General features: G+C 38.5%; 1 protein-coding gene across 1 annotated transcript; it reads left to right on the top strand.

The window, feature by feature from the left end:
• The first annotated feature begins 3,677 nt into the window (after positions 1-3,677).
• TTPA (alpha tocopherol transfer protein) lies at positions 3,678-18,709 on the top strand. The gene is made up of 5 exons (XM_058175496.1): positions 3,678-4,223; positions 10,551-10,704; positions 13,076-13,269; positions 15,310-15,420; positions 17,117-18,709. The coding sequence occupies exons 1-5, from the start codon at positions 4,023-4,025 to the stop codon at positions 17,288-17,290; spliced, it is 834 nt and encodes a 277-aa protein (XP_058031479.1). The 5' UTR covers positions 3,678-4,022; the 3' UTR covers positions 17,291-18,709.
• The last annotated feature ends 1,229 nt before the right edge of the window (positions 18,710-19,938 follow it).

Here is a 19,938-nt window from a genome sequence, read left to right on the forward strand (position 1 = left end):
CAAAGCATTGATTTAACTGCTTCAAGTTTGTGCACCGTTGTTGTTGTTCCAAACAACTGAGCTGGTTTTTCCTCATTCTTCATAGGGTTGACTTGACTGATGTTTATATCCTCCCTTTAATTAAATCAAGAGAGTTGTATCTCCTGTGCTTATCTGGGCCTGACCTTGGAGTTGGTAGAGCTGCTGTGTAGGAAATTGCTGGCAGAAATTATGAACTCTGGGACCTATGCCATTCTCCCTTGCAGGCTTGGCTCTCCTCCCAGAATTTAGCAGAGGCTAAATGGTATTGTGGAACACACATAGAAGTGTAATTTGAAAGCCCTTAGAAAATGTTTTTTAAATTGAAAAAATATTGAAGGAAGTGCATAATACCTAAAAGTCAATATTCTTTCAGGTCAATGCCATCTGGGAAGCCGGGGATTGATGTTAACTAATATTCTGCACTGAAAACTTAGGAGTGTAGTATTGGTTGCCCCTTGTGCCATCTGCCCCCATTAAGAGGATTGATAGCAGTCTGGAACAGAATCTAAACAAAATCAATGGGGAAAGCCAGATGCATTTAAAAACACCACGAATCGCTTAACAACCCTGGTAAAAAAAAAATCATAACATTGGCTGTGACTCCTTTAATAACTGCATTATTTACTGACAGCGATTCCAGTCCCACTTGTGGTCATAGGTGGAGGACTACTTGTAACCCTTGCAGCTGTTAAAAGGCAATTCTTAGCAATCAAGTCTTACATTCACATTTAAATTATATGTGGCTTTCAAAGGGTTCTCCCATATAACTTCTACAGAAGATTTATTACTAGAGGAAAACATCATTTCCTAATCAAATAGGGCATAGGCTTTGTTAGCAAAGATTGTGAGGTCAGAGAGGAAGGACAAGAGAAATTACACACTGTGTCCTTACGTGGAACAAATAGTACAGATTTATCCCTCTGGAGCCTTGATGTTCAGAATGTTTGAATTTTTCTCTTTGCATTTTAAACTTGTCCTTCCTTTGGTCTTTCCCGCTGAATTCTTTTTCATTACTTTCCTGTAGCCATTGCTGCCTCATATCAAACAAACAACCTACTCTCTCTAATAAACAATTTGGTTTCAGGAAAAAATTATCATGCAACTCACAACTTCTCCACTGTAAAAACATATGGACTACAAATCTTGATCAAGGCAAAACAATAGTTGCAATCTACATAGACTTCTGCAAAGCTTTTGACTCAGTAGTACACGATAAACTTCTCCTAAAACTAAAATCCTATGGCATTTCAGGACCCCTTCACAAATAGATATCTGCTTTTCTGTCTAACAGACAACAAGTGGTCAAAATTGACAATGCTCTATCAAATCCTGTTCCTGTCAAGAGTGGCATTCCTCAAGGCAGCATTCTTGGATCAACACTCTTCATACTATACATAAATGATCTTTGTGACCAGATCTCAAGTAATTGTGTTCTCTTTGCTGACGATGTCAAACTATTTAACACCACAGACAATACATCTACCATTCAAAAAGACCTTGATCATCTAACCGTTTGGTCTAAAACTTGACAACTCCAAATCTCAACCAGCAAATGCTCAGTCTTACACATTGGAAAAAAGAATCTAAACACTAAGTACATACTTGATGGACATTACCTTACAGATGACCCCCACCCTATTAAAGACCTTGGAGTTTTCATATCAAATGATCTAAGTGCCAAAGCCCACTGCAACAACATAGCAAAAAAGTCTCCAAGAGTTGTAAACCTAATCTTGCGTAGCTTCTTTTCCAAAAACACTACACTACTAACCAGAGCGTATAAAACATTTGCTAGACCAATTCTAGAATACAGCTCGCCTGTCTGGAACCCTCACCACATTTCTGACATCAGTACAATTGAACATGTTCAGAAATATTTTACAAGAAGAGTTCTTCATTCCTCTGAAAACAACAAAATACCTTATCCCACCAGACTTGAAATCCTAGGCTTAGAAAACTTGGAACTCTGTCGCCTTCGACAAGACCTAAGTTTAACTCATAGAATCATCTATTGTAATGTCCTTCCTGTTAAAGACTACTTCAGCTTTAATTGCAATAATACAAGAGCAACCAATAGATTTAAACTTAATGTTAACCGCTTTAATCTAGATTGCAGAAAATATGACTTCTGTAACAGAATCATCAGTGCTTGGAATACTTTACCTGACTCTGTGGTCTCTTCCCATAATCCCAAAAGCTTTAACCAAAAACTTTCTAATATTGACCTCACCCCATTCCTAAGAGGACCATAAGGGGCGTGCATAAGAGCACAAACGTGCCTACCGTTCCTGTACTATTTTCTTTTTCTTCTTCATATATATATATATATATATATATATATATATATATATATATATATATATATATATATATATATTATATATTATATATTATGATATATATGTTTATATATTATATAATCTTTTTTGTATGATACTTATATATATTGTTGTGACAAAATAAATAAATATCATCAGCAGGTATCTAAAGCTGTTGAATTCTAGACTATAAACACCAACTAATCTTAATTCTAAAATTCTTAAATTACTAATACCAATATAAGAACTAAAACTACTAATTGATGTAAATAAAACAAGTAAGCTATTTTAAAACTAAAAGAGAACTGAAATAAAAAAATTAAAAGGTCACTAAAAATGCTGTTATTCTGTGGCCATTTTGCTCTGCCCTCCATCCTTCAAAATGTAGGATCAGATACATGTTTTCCAATGTGAAAACTTTTATTCTGGGGCTTTGTTGTTTTTACCATTTAAACACATCATGAAAAGAACATATGTGAAAATGCTTGAGCATTAATTTGGATTTTCTAATAAGAGTTCAAGTGTTATTTGGAAAGCTTATTTGGAAAGCCAATAGGCATGCGTTATACACATACTTTGTGGTTATTAAACTGCTGGAAAGAAAGCAGGAATTACATTATAACGAGACTCCATGTACAAAGACATCCATAGAATGAATGTCTAGGATTGAGAGAGATCTTAGAGATCATCTGGTTTGACTCCCTGCCAGTTCACAAATACATTTTTACTTATTTTGCCTTGCAGTATCAGACTGTGATTCTGACCTTACCAAAAGCAATGATCATGAAAATCTGCATTATTTGCAGACATGCATCTATTTTTGCATGGAAATATAAGTGTTGAGACAGTGGGACATTTTGGGGCTTCGTTAACTTGTGCTAAGGCAAAATGTGATCCTTGTTGAGTGACAGTCTGTTAAGTCAGACTTCTCTCACATAACTTTTGTCCCCTGCTCTAAACATAGGACTTTGTTGTTTTATGGTAGGTAGTAAGAGACAAACAGGAGCACTCCCCCAAAAAATCTGCTTTGATATAAATCAGGTTCCAAGATTGTCACAGGACCTGAAACAGCAAGAAGAAGAAATAAATCTCGATACCTCAAGAATAATTAAGCCCCGAGTGCCACTCGAAGAGATCTTGACTATAACACAGCTTACGCCGATAACAGTTTAAGCCAAAATTAAACAAAGCGCATTCTAGCTTTGTTTATAGGTAGGGAGCATTTAACTTTCTAAGTGAATTCACCCAATCCTACCGAGAGTTCTATAACACGGGGAGAGCTGCCGGGGTCTGCTTAACTACTCAGAGAAAAGTTGGTTTAAGAAGCTGGCTTAGGTTTCCGCGCCCATGCTAGTAAGTAGCCTCGGAGATTGGCGACAGCCGGGCTCGACTGTCCCAACTGAGGTCATTTGCTTCTCCACCCCCGTGTTGCGCAAGGTGCTCCTCCCCGCGCCGTCTGTCTCAGCCGGGCAGTTGGCAGCTGGAATAACTGAGCGTGGACCGTCCTAATGCTGCCATTATTATTTGCCATGGGGAGGGGCATCGAGTATCGGTTTGGTGTTTTTTTTCGCAATGGATTCGACAGCGCTTTTCTGGCGGTGCCAGTTGTTTACAGGGCGAAGCTCTCCTTTCCGTCCGTCTCTTCTCCCAGTAGTTACGGGCAGGGGCGCTTAGAGCAGTGACATGGACCAAGACCAGCTTAATTGCCCGCCGGTTAACCTCAACGAGTTGCCGGACGACTCGCCCCCAGTGCGGGCCGCTGTGGTAGAGCTGAGGTGCAGAGCTGTGGAAGAGAAGCTAGAGGTCCGCCAGTCTGACCTTTCTGACGCCTGCCTGATCCGCTTTTTGCGGTGTCGAGACTTCGACAGCCACCTGGCCTGGAAGGTAAAGGGACCCTGGTCCCCAGCAGAAGAACAGGAACACGAGCGCCCTCCCTCCCTGCTTCCTCCCCTCCTAGCTCAAGACTGGCGCGCGGGTTTCTTCAGGTAACTTTGCTTCGCTGTCTGGCTCGGACTCTTCTTTCTCGCCATCGTCTCACAGATCCTTCCATGCTAAAGCGCTGGAAAGGTGACCAGCTTATAAAGACCCTCTAGCTCCCCTGTTTATCCTCGGCTACCTTCGGCCCAGTGCCTCCATCTACTTCACTAGAAAAGCGGGGCCTAAATCAGAAAAGCAAATTTGAGCATTGCTCTTCTCTTTCCCCAAACTTCCACGAATTGGAATTGGGCTGCTGATTCTGTAAATTGCTCTATGAAAGAGCTCAATAGGTGCCAACAGCTGACTGAAGCTAAAACAAGGTCTGGACTGGTGATTAATTTGGTGGGTGACCCCAAGGAAAATGCAGGGTTAGGAAACAGATTGGGAAGTTGAAGCCCATCAGAAAAAAACATTGACAAGGGGACAACAATGGAAAAATATACCTCACCTAACCAGGAGTTAAAGCACTGACTGGTTTTTTACTTCATGATGGCTACCTTCATCTGTTTTCAAATTACTCTTTCCTCTTGAGAGAATATTGAACTGCAAAATCTTGGGTATCCAGAAATCTATTATTGTTGAACTAAAGGTGCGTTTTCAAGAGGCAACTGGACTTTCTGGGTTTTCTTTGGAGACGGTTCCCTTCTCATCCAGAAGTAGGGCTACCTACTTCTTGGATGAGAAGCGAAACGTCTTCAAAGAAAAACTAGAAAGTTCAGTTGCCTCTTGAAAACGCACCTTTGGGACAACTATGACCTGAGACTCTCTACAGACATTATTGTTGAACAGTTGTCATTCTTAATCTTTAGCCCTTGAGCATGGGCCAGGTCATGAGATATTCACTGCAGGGATTCCAGGAATGCTACTTTATTTTATAGGACACATTAAAAGAATTTTGAAAGCCTTTCCAAGGATAGCATTGGTCAAGTCAGGAACATTTTCTTTCAGAGTATTTTTTTCATGTTTTCTGCTTTCCCAGCACTTAGCAACCATTTAACTTCTTCACTTCCTTCTCAATGACCAGAGCTAAATTCCTCTACACAAGTTTATGGCGGCTTTTGTATCAGTTGGAAGCCATTCTTCACTAGTGTGGCACTGATCCTTGTTTTTCCAGTTCAGATTTCTTTAAGCATATGCCTATCTTTGCTTTTTTAAAGCACCACTCGTCTAGTAGGATTTAGTTTGTCTTTCTTCTAGCTTTTTTGTGCTGTTAAAGACAGCTATAGTAATAATTTCTGTCAGCTTTGTACCTCAAAGCAATAACAAACATAGAAAAGACAATAAAAAGCCGAAAGAAGAATTTAAAAATGTGGACGCACAATTAGCCAAGGCACTGAGCAATTTCTCAGATTCCTGAAAGATGCTGAGAAAGAAAACTACAATTATACAAATAGTGACAGGGTTCATGTTTTCATGCAGTGCATGTATGCCACTGTTTTCCCTGTCTGCCTGTTTTTATTTCTGCCTCAATAAGCTTTTGTTTTCCCATGTCATCTTAATTCAAAGTGAAATGCTGAGTTTGCACAACCCAGATACAGATTACCATATTTCAAAGAAATAGAAGTAAGCCTACACAAATACAAATACCTATTTTCACAATAGTTGTGCGAAAGCAGACACAAGAAGAGAAAGGGGAATAAAGAAAGACAAATATTCTGTTTCCCAGACATTTCATTTATTGTTACTACTTAGTTATGCGTTTATTATTTAATGTTCTGTCATTTTTCTGTCCTTTTATATGCTTTTCAAAGTTTTGCTCTCATCTTTCATATTCTTACTGCTCTTTGAAAAATAAAGCCATCAGTTTCAAAAACCTATAACAAAAGTATATTGGAAATTTCAAACTTCCTCAGAATATTGGGAATTTTATAGTGTATATGAAGCAGACAATGACAGGGGAGGAATTGATCATGATTTTTTTTTAAATTGCAGATGTTTCTAGTATACAGTTCTGGCTCTATTTGAGAAGGATTCTGTGTTAGATATACGATAGAAGACGCAGTTGCAAATATTTTTATTTACTCCTTTAAAACTTCAGTCCGAACTTTGCTGTCTGAATTTATTGTCATCATGTGAACATGCATGTAAATTTAATAAATAATAACCTTGGAATCCATTAACATAGCGATCCCCCATCTTTTGGATGCCAGGGCCTTGTTCCATGGAGGATGGTTTTTCTATGGACTGAAGGGGGCATAGTTTCACGCACTGCCTGGTCCCACACCTGAACAACTAGGACTTTATTAGCTTGTGTTGCCTGGTTCCTTGCAGCCCACGGACCGGTGCTGGTTCGCGGACCGGGGACTGGGGATCCATGCATTAACAGATAATACAGAGCTTTGAGCTATTAATTTATGTTCCAACTCCCCTTTTGCAAAACCTTCCTGTAACTTGCACTCAGATCAGATCAAGCTGCAACTAATATTGCTACACAGAGCAACATTTATTTATATTGATATTTCAATCCATGCTAAGCACATATTTGATTCCAACCTAACTCATATTGTTCAATAAGAAATTTATGTGCATTGGCATTTTTATTACTATGCCTGGGACAGGCAATTTGTTGTTACTATTGCATCCAATAGCTTTCCCTGGCCTATTTGTAAAAGTGCAGAGACAGAAAATATATTGCAGTCTATGAAGGTAATATGCAGCTGTGCATACTGATTGTCAGTTTTAGCAACAATAATAGCTTATTTTTATTAAAATCTAATCCTCACTCATTGTGCTTCATTCAAATGTTCCTTCTGATCTTCCTACATAATTGCCATAATCTGCAATATCCCACGTTGGTACTGTAGTTGGATAGAATAAGCTTGTGAAATGCTTTAAACCTGAAGGTAAAAGGTTGTTGTAATGCATAGTGGTCCCGTAGTATCTACCAGAATTATGTGGTTACATTACCTACACCTTCTCGTGTGAATCTGGAATAATATTCATTTAACAACTTAGTGCTTGCCCAAACATGCTCCAAAGCATTGTTTTGCTTTAGCAATCCGAAGTATGGATGTCACTAAGGTAAACTTCCTATTTCCATAATGAAGATTAGATGGCAGTGTTATTAAAGTTTGCTTGATCCCATTATGTGTAACCCATGATGCAAAAAATAACCAATGGAAATATTTAGACAACTTCTTGCTCTTATCTCCCATTTTGATGTTTGTAACCAGTTTGCGCCATTCCACAGACCACTTACATACTAGCTTCACAGAATAAAATTAATTTGTTCTGATGTATTAAATTTGAATAGCTTTAAATTAGAATGTTAGATTATGGAAATTTCATGTCTTAATATGTGTGTGTGTAATACCGGTTAATAATCTTCACTTAGTGACTATAGTTGTTACAGACCCCCAAAAAGGTACTTGCAACCCAGATTCAAGTTTCTGTTGTCTGTCTCCCCCACACACAGTCCTGTGATTGCATTGTGAGCACTTGACAATTATATCTGCTAAGTGATTCTATGAAATGTCTTACTTGAAAAGTAAGCAAAATGTAAAATGCATTTACCAAGAGGTAAAGCCAAATAAGTCCATGGTGAATAAGCATTCAGACAGGCATAGACAGGCATAGACATAGACAAGAAAGTATCTGAAACTTTCCAAAAGTCAGGATTGTAGCGTTAGAATCAGGGCAATGGACTAGGTCGAAAATAATTATTTAAACTGCAAAAATCTAAGTGAACACTAGTTGCCATTTGAATTGTTGCACACTAGCTATGATAGCTTTAAACATAGAAACACAACCTTTCTTTCTTTCTTCTCTCTTCCTCCCCACTCTCTTTTTCCCCCCTCTCTCTTTTTCCTCCCCTCCCCCATCTCTCTCTTACAAGTAGTCCTTGGGTTACAACCGTAATGGAGCTTCCCCAGCATGGTCGTAACTCATGACAGTTGTAAAGTGAATTTTCTACAATGGTTGTTAAGTAAACATAGTTGTAAAGCAAACTAATGGTTGTCTATGGGCATGGTTTTGCTGAAAATCAGAAATAAATGCAGACTTTGTAAGACTGTCATAAAATGTGGTTACATGACTACAGGATCATGCAAATGGCTGTAAATGCAGCCTGGTTGTGAAGTGCCTGAAATGCAGTCAGGTGACTGCTGGGAGGGATCACCATTGGAACTTAGAATCTAGGTGGTAAGTATCCCCAAGTCAGTCCATTGGAACTTTGAACAGAGATTAAGTGATCGGTCATAAGTTAAAGACTATCTGTATAAACAATTTTGAAGTTTGGTGTTGAAGGAGACTCCTGAGAATACTGTGGATAGCCAAGGAAGCAAACATATGGATTATTAAACAAGTCAACCTAGAGTTTTCATTGGAAGCATAAAAGAAGAGGCTCAAATTATCCTGCTTCTGACATATTACACAAAGAACCAGTTCTCTGCAGTAGGCTGTAATGCTGGAAAGATAGAAGGAAGGAAGGTGAGTGTGATAAGCAGCAAGGTAGATGATCTCACAATGACAATGGGCACACTGTTAAAAAACCTGAAAGATCAGGTAGGGCAACGGTCCCCAACCTATGTATATGTCAAAGTGGCCTGGCAGGAAGGGAGGGAGGGAGAGGGGAACCGGTTTGCTGGTCGTGCAAGTTGAGCTGTGTGTGCAGACACAGGTGCACTGGCCCATTGGTTACACAAGTCAAGCTGCGCATGTGCATCGGCCTGCCACTCAATGCAAGTCAAGCTGTGCACACATATGTGTACACAGGCCAGCCATTTCCACAACCCAGTTCTGAACAGGCCACGGCTCGGTATGGCCCACTGCCCAGGGTCACATCATCATGAAGAAAAGCAATCTGGATGGTCTGTAAGAGTCGAGCCCAACTTTACAGAGTATCATCATCAAAATCAATCAATGGCTTATTCCTACTTTTCCCTATCCAGTTTCCTCTTCCCCTTTTGTCATTTCCATTCAGCTTTACCTTTCTCTTCCCAGTGCAACTACTTGTTCCTCTTTCTTGTTTTGTTTCCCACTTTTTCCCCCTGATGGAAATGGAGAGCAGAATGCATGTGTGAGGTGATATATATATATTTTGCTTAGGTGCAGGAGGAGATTTTATGGTTGTGAGAGAGACAATGGTTGAAATATGCAAATGGAGATCAAATAATTTTGAAACATAAAATACATTTATAATGAGGCAGAATTGCTAATATTAATTCCAGTTAGACTGAGAATTTAGGGAAGCTAAGCATTTCCCACTTTGCTTTCCTTTGTTTATAATTCTTTTGTTCTTAAATTCAGGATAATCTCTCATTTGAGTAAACATGTAGGTATATAGATTATAAAATTCCCCATTGTTCTGACCTAGGCTTCCCAAGAGCACGAAGCAGACTCCTTGAACTGACAAAAAATCCTTTTTATTAAGTTACTGTGAATTCTTCTCATTCACATCCAGAAAAGTCTTTCAAGGGAGAATTTACAGTCACAGACCTTATCTGGCTTGGAGAGCTGCCAGGCGGATATCTTCAAAACTTGGCAAGGAGTCACAAAGGAATTAAGCAAACTAATTGTCTCCTATAAACTCTATTCCCCTTTCACTCCTTTTTCATTCCCTCTGGGAGGGGCCATTCATCACCCACCTGTGACCTTACTCCAGTGGTGGGATTCAGCCAGTTCACACCACTTCAGGAGAACCGGTTGTTAACTTTCTGAACAGTTTGGTGAACTGGTTGTTGGAAGAAATCATTAGGGCAGAGAACCGGTTGTTAAATTATTTGAATCCCACCACTGCCTTACTCCCAAGTTGACCCTGTTCTTTAGCTGTTCCCTTTGTCTGGCAACTCTGTGCATGTGCACACTGGGAAAAGGCTCCAGCTGTTCGTCTGCCTCACTGATGTCGTGACTCCGAAGGCAGATAACTGGCATACAGCCCTGGCCCCCTCCTGCTTTCAATGCAAAGCCCTCATCATCCCATACTCCAGGACTGGCCCATGTTCCTCCCCAACCTTCTCATTTTCCAAATCTGCTGCCAGCTTCACTGGCTGCTGGCGGCCCACAATACCAATCACTGCAGTTGTACATAGATTTTTCTGAGAGTTCTGTTTTCTATTGAATTCCCTCTGAATTCAAAGACATAAACTCACAGAAAAATGTTATAAATCTAAGCTTGTAACATCCAGACTTTTAGTAGGTGATATCATGCTATTATTATACATAAAATTATATATGTATGAAATTATGCTGTTATGTTATCTCATTTCCATCTCTGTTTATTATTTCTGTTCTTAGGTTTTCAAAAACTACCACAAATGGAGAAGGGAATGCCCAGAAGTAACTGCAAATCTACATCCATCGTCTGTTCTTAGCTTGTTGCAAGCAGGCTACTGTGGAATTTTGAAAGACAGGGATCCAAGTGGTTCTAGAGTTGTTATTTATAGAATTGGCAAGTAACCTTTATGTTGATAATCCTATTTAGTTTCTAACACCAAAGTGAAGGATGATGAAGGGAGAGAAGGTACATACAGGGATAGTGGCTAAATTACCCTAAAATCTTAGGATCAGGACCAGCAGCCAAGGCCGCCTCCATTGCACCTTCCACTGCCCTTTGCTCAGTGAAATTGCTGATTCTGGGATTGAGGGGAAGAAATCTGTGGTTCAGGTTCTCTTGGCTAGTTAAGAAGGGTAGAAAAATGCCTGCAAAAAGAACCTAAATTTTACCAGCTGGAGAAGTGAAGGATGAGCAGCTGCACTGGACCATATTTGATAACTTGCTTTTCTCTCTCCCTCTCTCCCTCCCTCCCTCTCTCTCTCTCTCTGTCTGTATAAGGGTTTTTTTCTCTTTTCTCCTTTTCTGCCTTTTTCTTTAGGGAACAACTGACCTTCGTTTCCTGTTTTAGTCTTTTTTCTTTTATAACTTCACAAACCTATTTTATTGTTATGGGTCTATTTATAACCTGTTTCTCTGTCATCTTCTGTAAAGCTTTTAAAATTTAAATATTCATCTATTTTCTCCAGGAAAATTCTTTTCCTTTATATAGATTGGAATTATATTGAAATGCTTTTTGCATAGTCACATTATCTGTTATTATAGTATCACTCTGTTGTAATTTCAATATCTTTTTTTCATCATTTCCCTGGTTTATCTGAAAACTCATTATTTGGTCTGCATAATCTATTTTTATTTCCATTTCTCTTAATGCTAACATAGATAATTATTTAATTGGTAGAGAAATAATTATCTTCTCTGGAAAGTTGTTTAATTTCTCTCTCTTTTTTTAATTCCACCCAAAATAGTTTGTGTTTTCTGTTCCCTTACCTTTTGAGTTCATTATTATGACATATAAAACAATAGCAATAGCACTTAGACTCTTTAGAGCACTTTACAGCCCTCTCTAAGCAGTTTACAGAGTCAGCATATTGCTCCCAGCAATGGATGAATCCTTGGAAGGATGGAAGGCTGAGTCAACTTTGAGCCGGTGAGAACTGAACTGCCAAATTGTGGACAGATGGCAGTCAGCAGAAGTAGCCTTCAGTTCTGCATTCTAACCATGACACTACCACACCTCTTTCATGAATGCTTTGCTTGTATATTAAATGAATCTTACATCTGTACCTTTATTAAGATTATTTTCAAACAACTTGGAAAGGGGGAGGTCTTAAGGCAAATGCTACACTGAAATCAGCAGTAATATTTGGCCAACGTTCAGTCAGATAATTTACAGATAATTTTTGTGAGCTGTTGTGAGCTGTTGATTATTAAGGTATGAGGAAAAAAATGAGATAAACACAGCCATAAAGCAATAATCAGTTAAAAACTAGGGAATGAAGAAAGAGAATTTGTTTGAACAAGCAACTTGGAAGCCTTGGGAGCAAAATGTAGATTATAAAACACAGAGACTATGCTTTTAATGAGGCTGAATTAAATATTTAGGTGCGCATCTGATCAGACTTCAGTCTCTCTCGCTGATATGTTACATGTTTCAAGAAATTTAAATATAATCCAATTAGAGTTAAGCAGTTCTTAATTCTCTTGAAAATACAAGAAAATATAAGCAGTTCAGAGAGCATTTCTATGTTTGATAGCTGTCAAGAAGATTAAATGCACTACTGGAATAGAATTTCACAGGTAAAGAAAGTAACCACAGGTAGCTTTTAATCTGTCTTATCTAAGCCCTACTTTCTAGCAATGGGAAAATAAGAAAAACAAAGTTCTGTTAGACAACTTTTTAAGATAACCCACTCTTTCCCCTATCAAAAACTGACAGATTTGGAGTTGATGGGATATAATCCAGTATCTCATTTCCTTGTCTCATCCATTCAGCCTTAATCTTTGAAATCAATGATGTAAACATTTGTAGTAATGCTTATCACTCTCTTATCTTTATTTGTTGTAACTATTTTCTTAGCAAGAATAATTATGATAGACTCTGTGAAACAGCCTATTAGGTAAGGTTGTATTTAAATTGTGACTCCTAATTTGACATTTTCACAATATAGATACTATCGGTGTTTCTTATTTGTGTTTATATATTAGGTTTCATAATATTGATTATACATTGCTTGTTACTAGGAAGGTCATATCAATTGAAAAAAATCATTTATATCATGATTGCTATTAAGGCTACCTAGTGCCTGGAATAGTTCATGATGCACAAGTTTTGGAAAACATAAATAAATTTTTTAATGTTGTCCATTATTTCTGTTGCCCAGTCCAGAATTTTATTTAAGACAAAATATTCACTTTGTGCAGAAAAATTGCTTTATTGTTAAGTAATTCATATGTCTCTCTCTATACATATATTTATTGCATTTAGCACAATGGGACCCTAATATATTTACAGTATATGATCTCTTTCGTGTAAGTATTATGCTATCTGAGCTTATTATAAGAGAGCCCGACACCCAACGGAATGGAGTCAAGGTAATCTTCGATCTCCAAGGATGGAAATTTGCTCATGCGTTTCAGATCACTCCAGCAGTGACCAAGAAAATAGCATTTACACTCACAGTAAGCTTTATTCTTATTTATTCCACTGTGGAATATTGTGCTAATTTCCAAGAACTAAAATCAGGTAGCTGAATTGAAGCAGATGGCACCTTTTCAGTATAGTTTTATGCTACAATTCAAAATTAAACCCTCTTCAAACTGAATAAAGAACATGTCTGCTAGGCTGCCCCCATTTTGGTTTTTGTCAATCTTCTATATAGGCAGCTAGGTGTGAAGAAGAACGGTGCAAAGATTTGCTTGGATACAAACACTGCTGGGTTCACTCTCTCCAGGTTTATTTATTTATTTATTTATTTATTTAATCGTATTTATATACCGCCCTATCTCCCAAGGGACTCAGGGCGGTTTACAGGCACTAAAAACAGATAAATAGAATATAAATACAATATAAAACATTTAAAAAACTTATTCTAAAGCCCGTCCAATTAAAAATAGAAATAAAACCCAATTTAAAACCCAAAATTTAAAATCTAGCTCAGTCCTGCACAATTAAATAAGTATGTTTTAAGCTCGGAAGGTCCAAGGTCCAAAGCTGACGAAGTCCGGGGTAGATCGCTCCAGAGGGTGGGAGCCCCACAGAGAAGGCCTTTCCCTGGGCGCCGCCAGACGACATTGCCTCGCTGACGGCACCCTGAGGAGACCCTCTCTGTGAGAGCGCACGGGACGGTGGGAGGTATTCGGTCGCAGTAGGCGGTCCCGTAAATAACCCGGCCCAATGCCATGGAGCGCTTTAAAGGTGGTCACCAAAACCTTGAAGCGCACCCGGAAGGCCACAGGAAGCCAGTGCAGTCTGCGCAGGATAGGTGTCATATGGGAGCCATCTATCACCCGCGCAGCTGCATTCTGGACTAACTGTAGCCTCCGGATGCCCCTCAAGGGGAGCCCCATGTAGAGAGCATTGCAGTAATCCAGGCGAGACGTCACGAGTGCGTGAGTAACCGTGGATAGGGCATCCCGGTCCAGAAAGGGGCGCAACTGGCGTACCAGGCGAACCTGGTACAGGTTTGTCCTGTATTATTATAAGCTCAGATAGAGCTTGGTCATCTTGGATTGGTTGACATTGTAACTTGCTTATAAGGCAAAGATGTGTACTGTCTTGGGCTTGTAGTCAATAACTTCACATTGTCTCCATAGTTCTCAGTGCGCTTCAGTTGACAACTGCTTAAATTAATTTAAACATATCTTTTGGTAGTCCATAATCAAGATCTTAATAATGTGAACGGTATGTCTGAAATAGATACAATTCTGAAGTCAATTCTCTCACCTTACAATTCAGCATTCATTAATTGTTCTATAAATACAGTCCATACATACTTCAAAAGACAGGTATGGTTGCCTGTTTAAACCAGGGGTCTTCAACTCCCAGAATTCCCCAGCTAGCTTTGCTTTGCTTTGCTGGCTGAGGAATTCTGGGAAGTGAAGTCCACAAGTCTTAAAGTTGCCAAGGTTGGAGACCCCTAGTTTAAACAATGATGTGTAAAACCTTTTCAAAAGAATTGTTTTCTATATTGAATATATTGACCTTGAAATATAGTAGCTCAGGTTGGTAATTAGGCTGTTGATTTGTACTCCAAGCTTGGCAATTTGGTTGCAAACATTTCATCACCATTCAAGGAGACATCGTCAGTGCCTTTTGAGTCATTTTGAGTTTAAGTCAAAACACACTGATGCCTCTTCGAATGGTGACAAAACGTTTGCAACCAAATTGTCAAATTAGGAGCTCAAATCAACAGCCTATATACTGCCTGCTCCATATTTTCATGTATGTTGCTTATGTAAGTATAAACATTAGAATATCAGCACTCTTTTATTTAGAGCCAATTTGATGTAGTGATTAAATTCCTCCTTAAACTCAAATCCACCTGAGTGATATTGGCACATCCTCTCAGCCCTAGGCAGGTACTGGCAAACCATTTCCAAATAAAACCTTGCTAAAAAAAACCTGGAAGACATTTTTCCAGGTAATCAACACTGACTTGAAGGCACAAAAACAAACAAACTCACATCTATTTTGTTTTCTTATTTTTCCCTTTTTGGCAGGATGGTTTCCCAATAAAAGTTCGAGGAATCCACGTGGTTAGAGAGCCTCTAATTTTTTACCATGTTTTTAATCTAATTAAGCATTTCCTTCCTGAAAAACTCAAAGCACGGGTAAGTGAGCACAAATTCTTATTTGCTATGGAATTGATCCCTTATTATCTCAGCACCCAACACCTTTTTCTTGGAAATAAATACATCCATTCCATGCTGAATCAACAACTCTTTTATTATTTTAATTAACAGGAAACCACGTATACCCCCACCATTGTATCAATTCAAAACAATATGCAAGTTCATAGATAAAGGTGTTATTGCTGAGTGTATGTATACTGCTGAATAATTTTAAGTGAAATCGTTATTTCCTGATGATAGGAATGTAAAATATTCTTATCCGAAATATTGCTGGGAGTACTTTTTTAAAAAAATCCAAGTAATCTAGTGTACATTATAGCTATAAAAATAAAACACAGAAACACCAGTAGTGGGTTCCACTTACCTTCGCTACCAGTTCGGAACTGGAACGTGCATTTACGCATGGTGCTTCTGCATATGCGCAGAGCATTCATGATGACGTCCAGACAGGTGAGCAGAGCATCCTGCCGCCGCCACTACCGGTTTGCCCAAACCAGGGTGAACCAGTAGAAACACACCACTGAAACACACATCGTTCACATTCTATACAATTAAATTGAAAACCCCATATATTGCGTTAATATTGCACTATACAGTAGAAGTCAGTATAGTTACTGCCCTGGGATAGAAGCTATTTTTCAGCCTATTTGTCCTTGTTTTTATTGTCCTGGCAGATGGTAATAGTTCCAAAAAAGGGTTCCCAGGATGAGATGGATTTTTAAGAATGTTTTGAACTTTTTGAGGCAGCAGGAGCTATAAAGAGCTATAAAGCTATTCCAAAGATGGGCGAGGGCAACAAATGATCCTCTGGGCAATGACGTTGACCCTCTGGAGCGCTGTCCGATCTGCCACTGTGCCATTTACTTCTTCTCAAGGAAAAAAAAAGTCAAACTCATTTTTGAAAATGTATAAAGTAGCCCAGTGTCTTGGCCAGCATTTCTGAACTTCAGCAACTTGGCTGCTAAGGATTTCTGGCCACTGAAATCCACACACAGCTTAAAGTTGCTGAGATTGATAAATACCGCTATTGCCTATTTCCTTCTTTTCATAATAAAAATATACTACATGCTTGCAACATTATGATTTTCCTTTGCAGCACTTTCTGGAACAATCATGTAATCATTTAATACCACATAATTACATGAACATTCTTGAAGATGTCTCTTCCATCTTATATTTTCAAAATTTTACCCCTAAGTGGACCAACAAATTTAAATCTGATACACATCTAAGAGAATAGAGCTCTTACTCTACAAAGTAAAATATATGACGTTTATATATTTGTATATTTCTTTCTGATAGTGTTAATTAACAACAACAACAACAACAGAGTTGGAAGAGACCTTGGAGGTCTTCTAGTCCAACCCTCTGCCCAGAATTTAGCTCAATTCTGAGCTAAAGCTTGTATTGGCTGGCTGTGGGAGGAGGATGGGAGAAGTACTTTCAGATGGAAGGCTGTAAGAGATTTGCTTTCCTACCTTGTCCACTTATCTCAACTCTATATAAATTTATATACATTTTCTGTATATATTTCTATTCATTGAATTGTAGACTTGAAAAGGTCTATTTAGACTTTCAGATCCAATCTCCTGGGTCAGTGTGGGAATCCATTTTCGTGGTACTTTATTTCTAACTTTCATGTGGTTATCTGATTTTATCTGCTATCTAATTGCAGATCCATCTGCATGGGAATAACTTTGCATATGGACTCCAGAAACATTTTCCAGTCAGCCTTCTCCCAGAAGAATATAATGGTGAAGCAGGCACTTTTGAAGAATTTTCTAAAGATTTGACTGACTTTTTAATGGAATCTACAGACTATCTTCAAAGTATTTCTCTTCTTGCATAACCACTGACATGAAGTAAACTCTATCTGGGATGGAGAATACTTATTAACCAGAATGAGGTACTGATGAAACTAATGCTTTAAGTTACAGGATCCAAAGGTCATGGAAAATTTAAATAGGTGTAGACCCAGAACTCCTATCCCCAAAAGAAACAGTTAACTCCATTAAAAAAAAATTAGAGGTGCTTTTTGATACTTCCAGTCATCTGATCACTTAAATATAAAATTACTTAAGAATCAATATCAGGTGTTATGATTTGAGAATAAGGTTACTTAGAAAATAAAACAAGAAAGTCTTTTATATGAAAGGGAATTGTTTCCTCCCTAGAAAATGTTACACAACTTCTAATTGTACCACCTGCTGAAATTTGGCCTGCCAAAATGTAAATATAGCTTCTGCTAGATCAGAACAAACATTTTCCTAGTAGCTAGCTAGATGCCACAAAGAAGCTGACAAACATGGTGAAGTACTAATAAGCTGTTTCCTGTGTTCATATCTTGTGCTCAGTTTTTCCCCTATTTTTATGTCTTCTGTGAAATAAGTATTTCTTTATTCATTTTGGACTGCTTGTGAGTGATGCTGTATTCAGACTATTAATATGTGCGTGTTTCCTCTACAGTAAGTCTCTATGTTCAGTGGAACATAGCACTCAGCAGTATATGTGCCTATTTAGAATTAAATGCTTTAGACTGAGTTACCCAACACAAATTTCTTTGGTTGATATAAATCAAAAAATTACCAACCGAATTTACTAATATGTTATATCAAAACAAACACTACTGAGATGTAATGTGATAGCCTGGTTCACATAGGGATGATTTACTGGGTTTATGCTTAGCCACTGAGGTCTAAAATATATAATATATGCTTTGAAACTTTGTGTACATATATCCATAGCTTTTAAAGGGACTTTCTCTTAGGTGAGCTTAGATGTTATTTCATTATGCAAAAAAGGGTTAATAAGCAGCTTTGTATCAGTTGGTATAGCAATTACTCATTTTTACTACTGATTTTTTAAATCTTAGTTTTTGCTCATGTAATTGTACTTGACATAATTCTCAGGAATATAGGTTTGAGAGCTTCAATTGCTGTAAGAAAAAAATCATAGAAATAATATTTATACTAGAAAGCCACTAATGTTTCTCTAACAAAGGGCATACTATTATCGCAATTTGGGCACAATATGCATCTGAATCAGATATGGAGGTAGGAAGTAGAAACATTCATTTTACTTTTTCAGACACTAGAATAGAATAGAATTTTTTACTGGCCAAGTGTGGACACACAAGGAATTTGTCTTGGTGAATATGCTCTCGGGATACAAAAAAGAAAAGATACGTTCATCAAGAATCATAAGGTACAACACATAATGATAGTCATAGGGTACAAATAAACAATCAAGGAAACAATATCAATATAAATCGTAAGGATACAAGCAACAGTCGTACAGTCATAAGTGGAAGGAGATGGATGATGGGAATGATGAGAAGATTAATAGTAGTGCAGATTTAGTAAATAGTTTGGCATTGTTGAGGGAATTATTATAAAGGAGATGTTTTATAAAGTACGCAGTTTGAAATAATGTGAAGACAGTATATACACATATACAAATCTTATCATTTCTTTCTGTGTTCCCTTTTTAAGGGAAATCGCTTTAAGACTATAGCGTTACATGCACTGAAAATTATTCTCATTTCAGTTTCCTAAAACTGTTGACCAGGTTTAGTTCTTTCCTTTTGCAAAAGAACGAACAAAAGAGAGAGAGAGAGAGGCAGGGAAATAAGTATCAGGATCAGTTTGTAAATCTTGTTTTACTGAGGGAATAGACTGAATTATATTTTTCCCCATTTTATGTCTTCTGTGAAATAAGTATTTCTTTATTCATTTTGGACTGCTTGTGAGTGATGCTGTATTCAGACTATTAATATGTGCATGTTTCCTCTACAGTAAGCCTCTATCTTCAGTGGAACATAGAACTCAGCAGTATATGTGCCTACTTAGAATTAAATGCTTTAGACTGAGTTACCCAACACAAATATAAATCAAAAAATTACCAACCAAATTTACTAATATGTTATATCAAAACAAACACTACTGAGATGTAATGTGATAGCCTGGTTCACATAGGGATGATTTACTGGGTTTATGCTTAGCCACTGTAGTCTAAAATATATAATATAGGAGACGACTTCCGGTATCCAGCGGCAACGGACGTCTGGAAGGTTTCTCCTGCCTCCAGCGCCCGAATCCGGCCGCCGCCGAGGCCCTCAGGGGCCAGGTGTTCCGAAAAGGACACCTGCCGCACGGACGGCTCGCCAGGGGTCTCCCAGCCGACATACAGGACTGTGGGGACCGATGCTGGCGCGTCCTAGGCTCGGCGGGGTTCGGAGGCCACAGGCCGCGGCCATTATTTTGGTCGTCGCCTGGGCCGCTGTGCCCGGTGACACCGGGGCATTGGATTTATAACTGCAGCAGCCTGGTGGTGAACAGGGCACGGAGAAGAATTGAGGAGGAGAAGGGAAGGGAATATCGGTGGCGTGGTGGAGTGCTCCGGTGCGGGGTTTTTCTCCCCTGCGGTTGGAAGAGCACGAGTTATTCTGGAGAGAGGAGAACTTAAAATAAGAAGATTACGGTTTTGTGGAGCTCTGGA

Source organism: Ahaetulla prasina, chromosome 3, assembly GCF_028640845.1.
Source record: "Ahaetulla prasina isolate Xishuangbanna chromosome 3, ASM2864084v1, whole genome shotgun sequence".
In the NCBI taxonomy this organism is placed as follows: domain Eukaryota; kingdom Metazoa; phylum Chordata; class Lepidosauria; order Squamata; family Colubridae; genus Ahaetulla; species Ahaetulla prasina.

What these genes read in the sequence shown, in the direction of transcription:
- TTPA (XM_058175496.1), top strand. Translation starts at nt 4,023, where the DNA reads ATGGACCAAGACCAGCTTAATTGCCCGCCGGTTAACCTCAACGAGTTG. An exon ending in AGTTGTTATTTATAGAATTG is followed by an intron (nt 10,705 to 13,075) that starts GCAAGTAACCTT and finishes TATTGCATTTAG; the next exon opens with CACAATGGGACCCTAATATA. An exon ending in CTGAAAAACTCAAAGCACGG is followed by an intron (nt 15,421 to 17,116) that starts GTAAGTGAGCAC and finishes ATCTAATTGCAG; the next exon opens with ATCCATCTGCATGGGAATAA.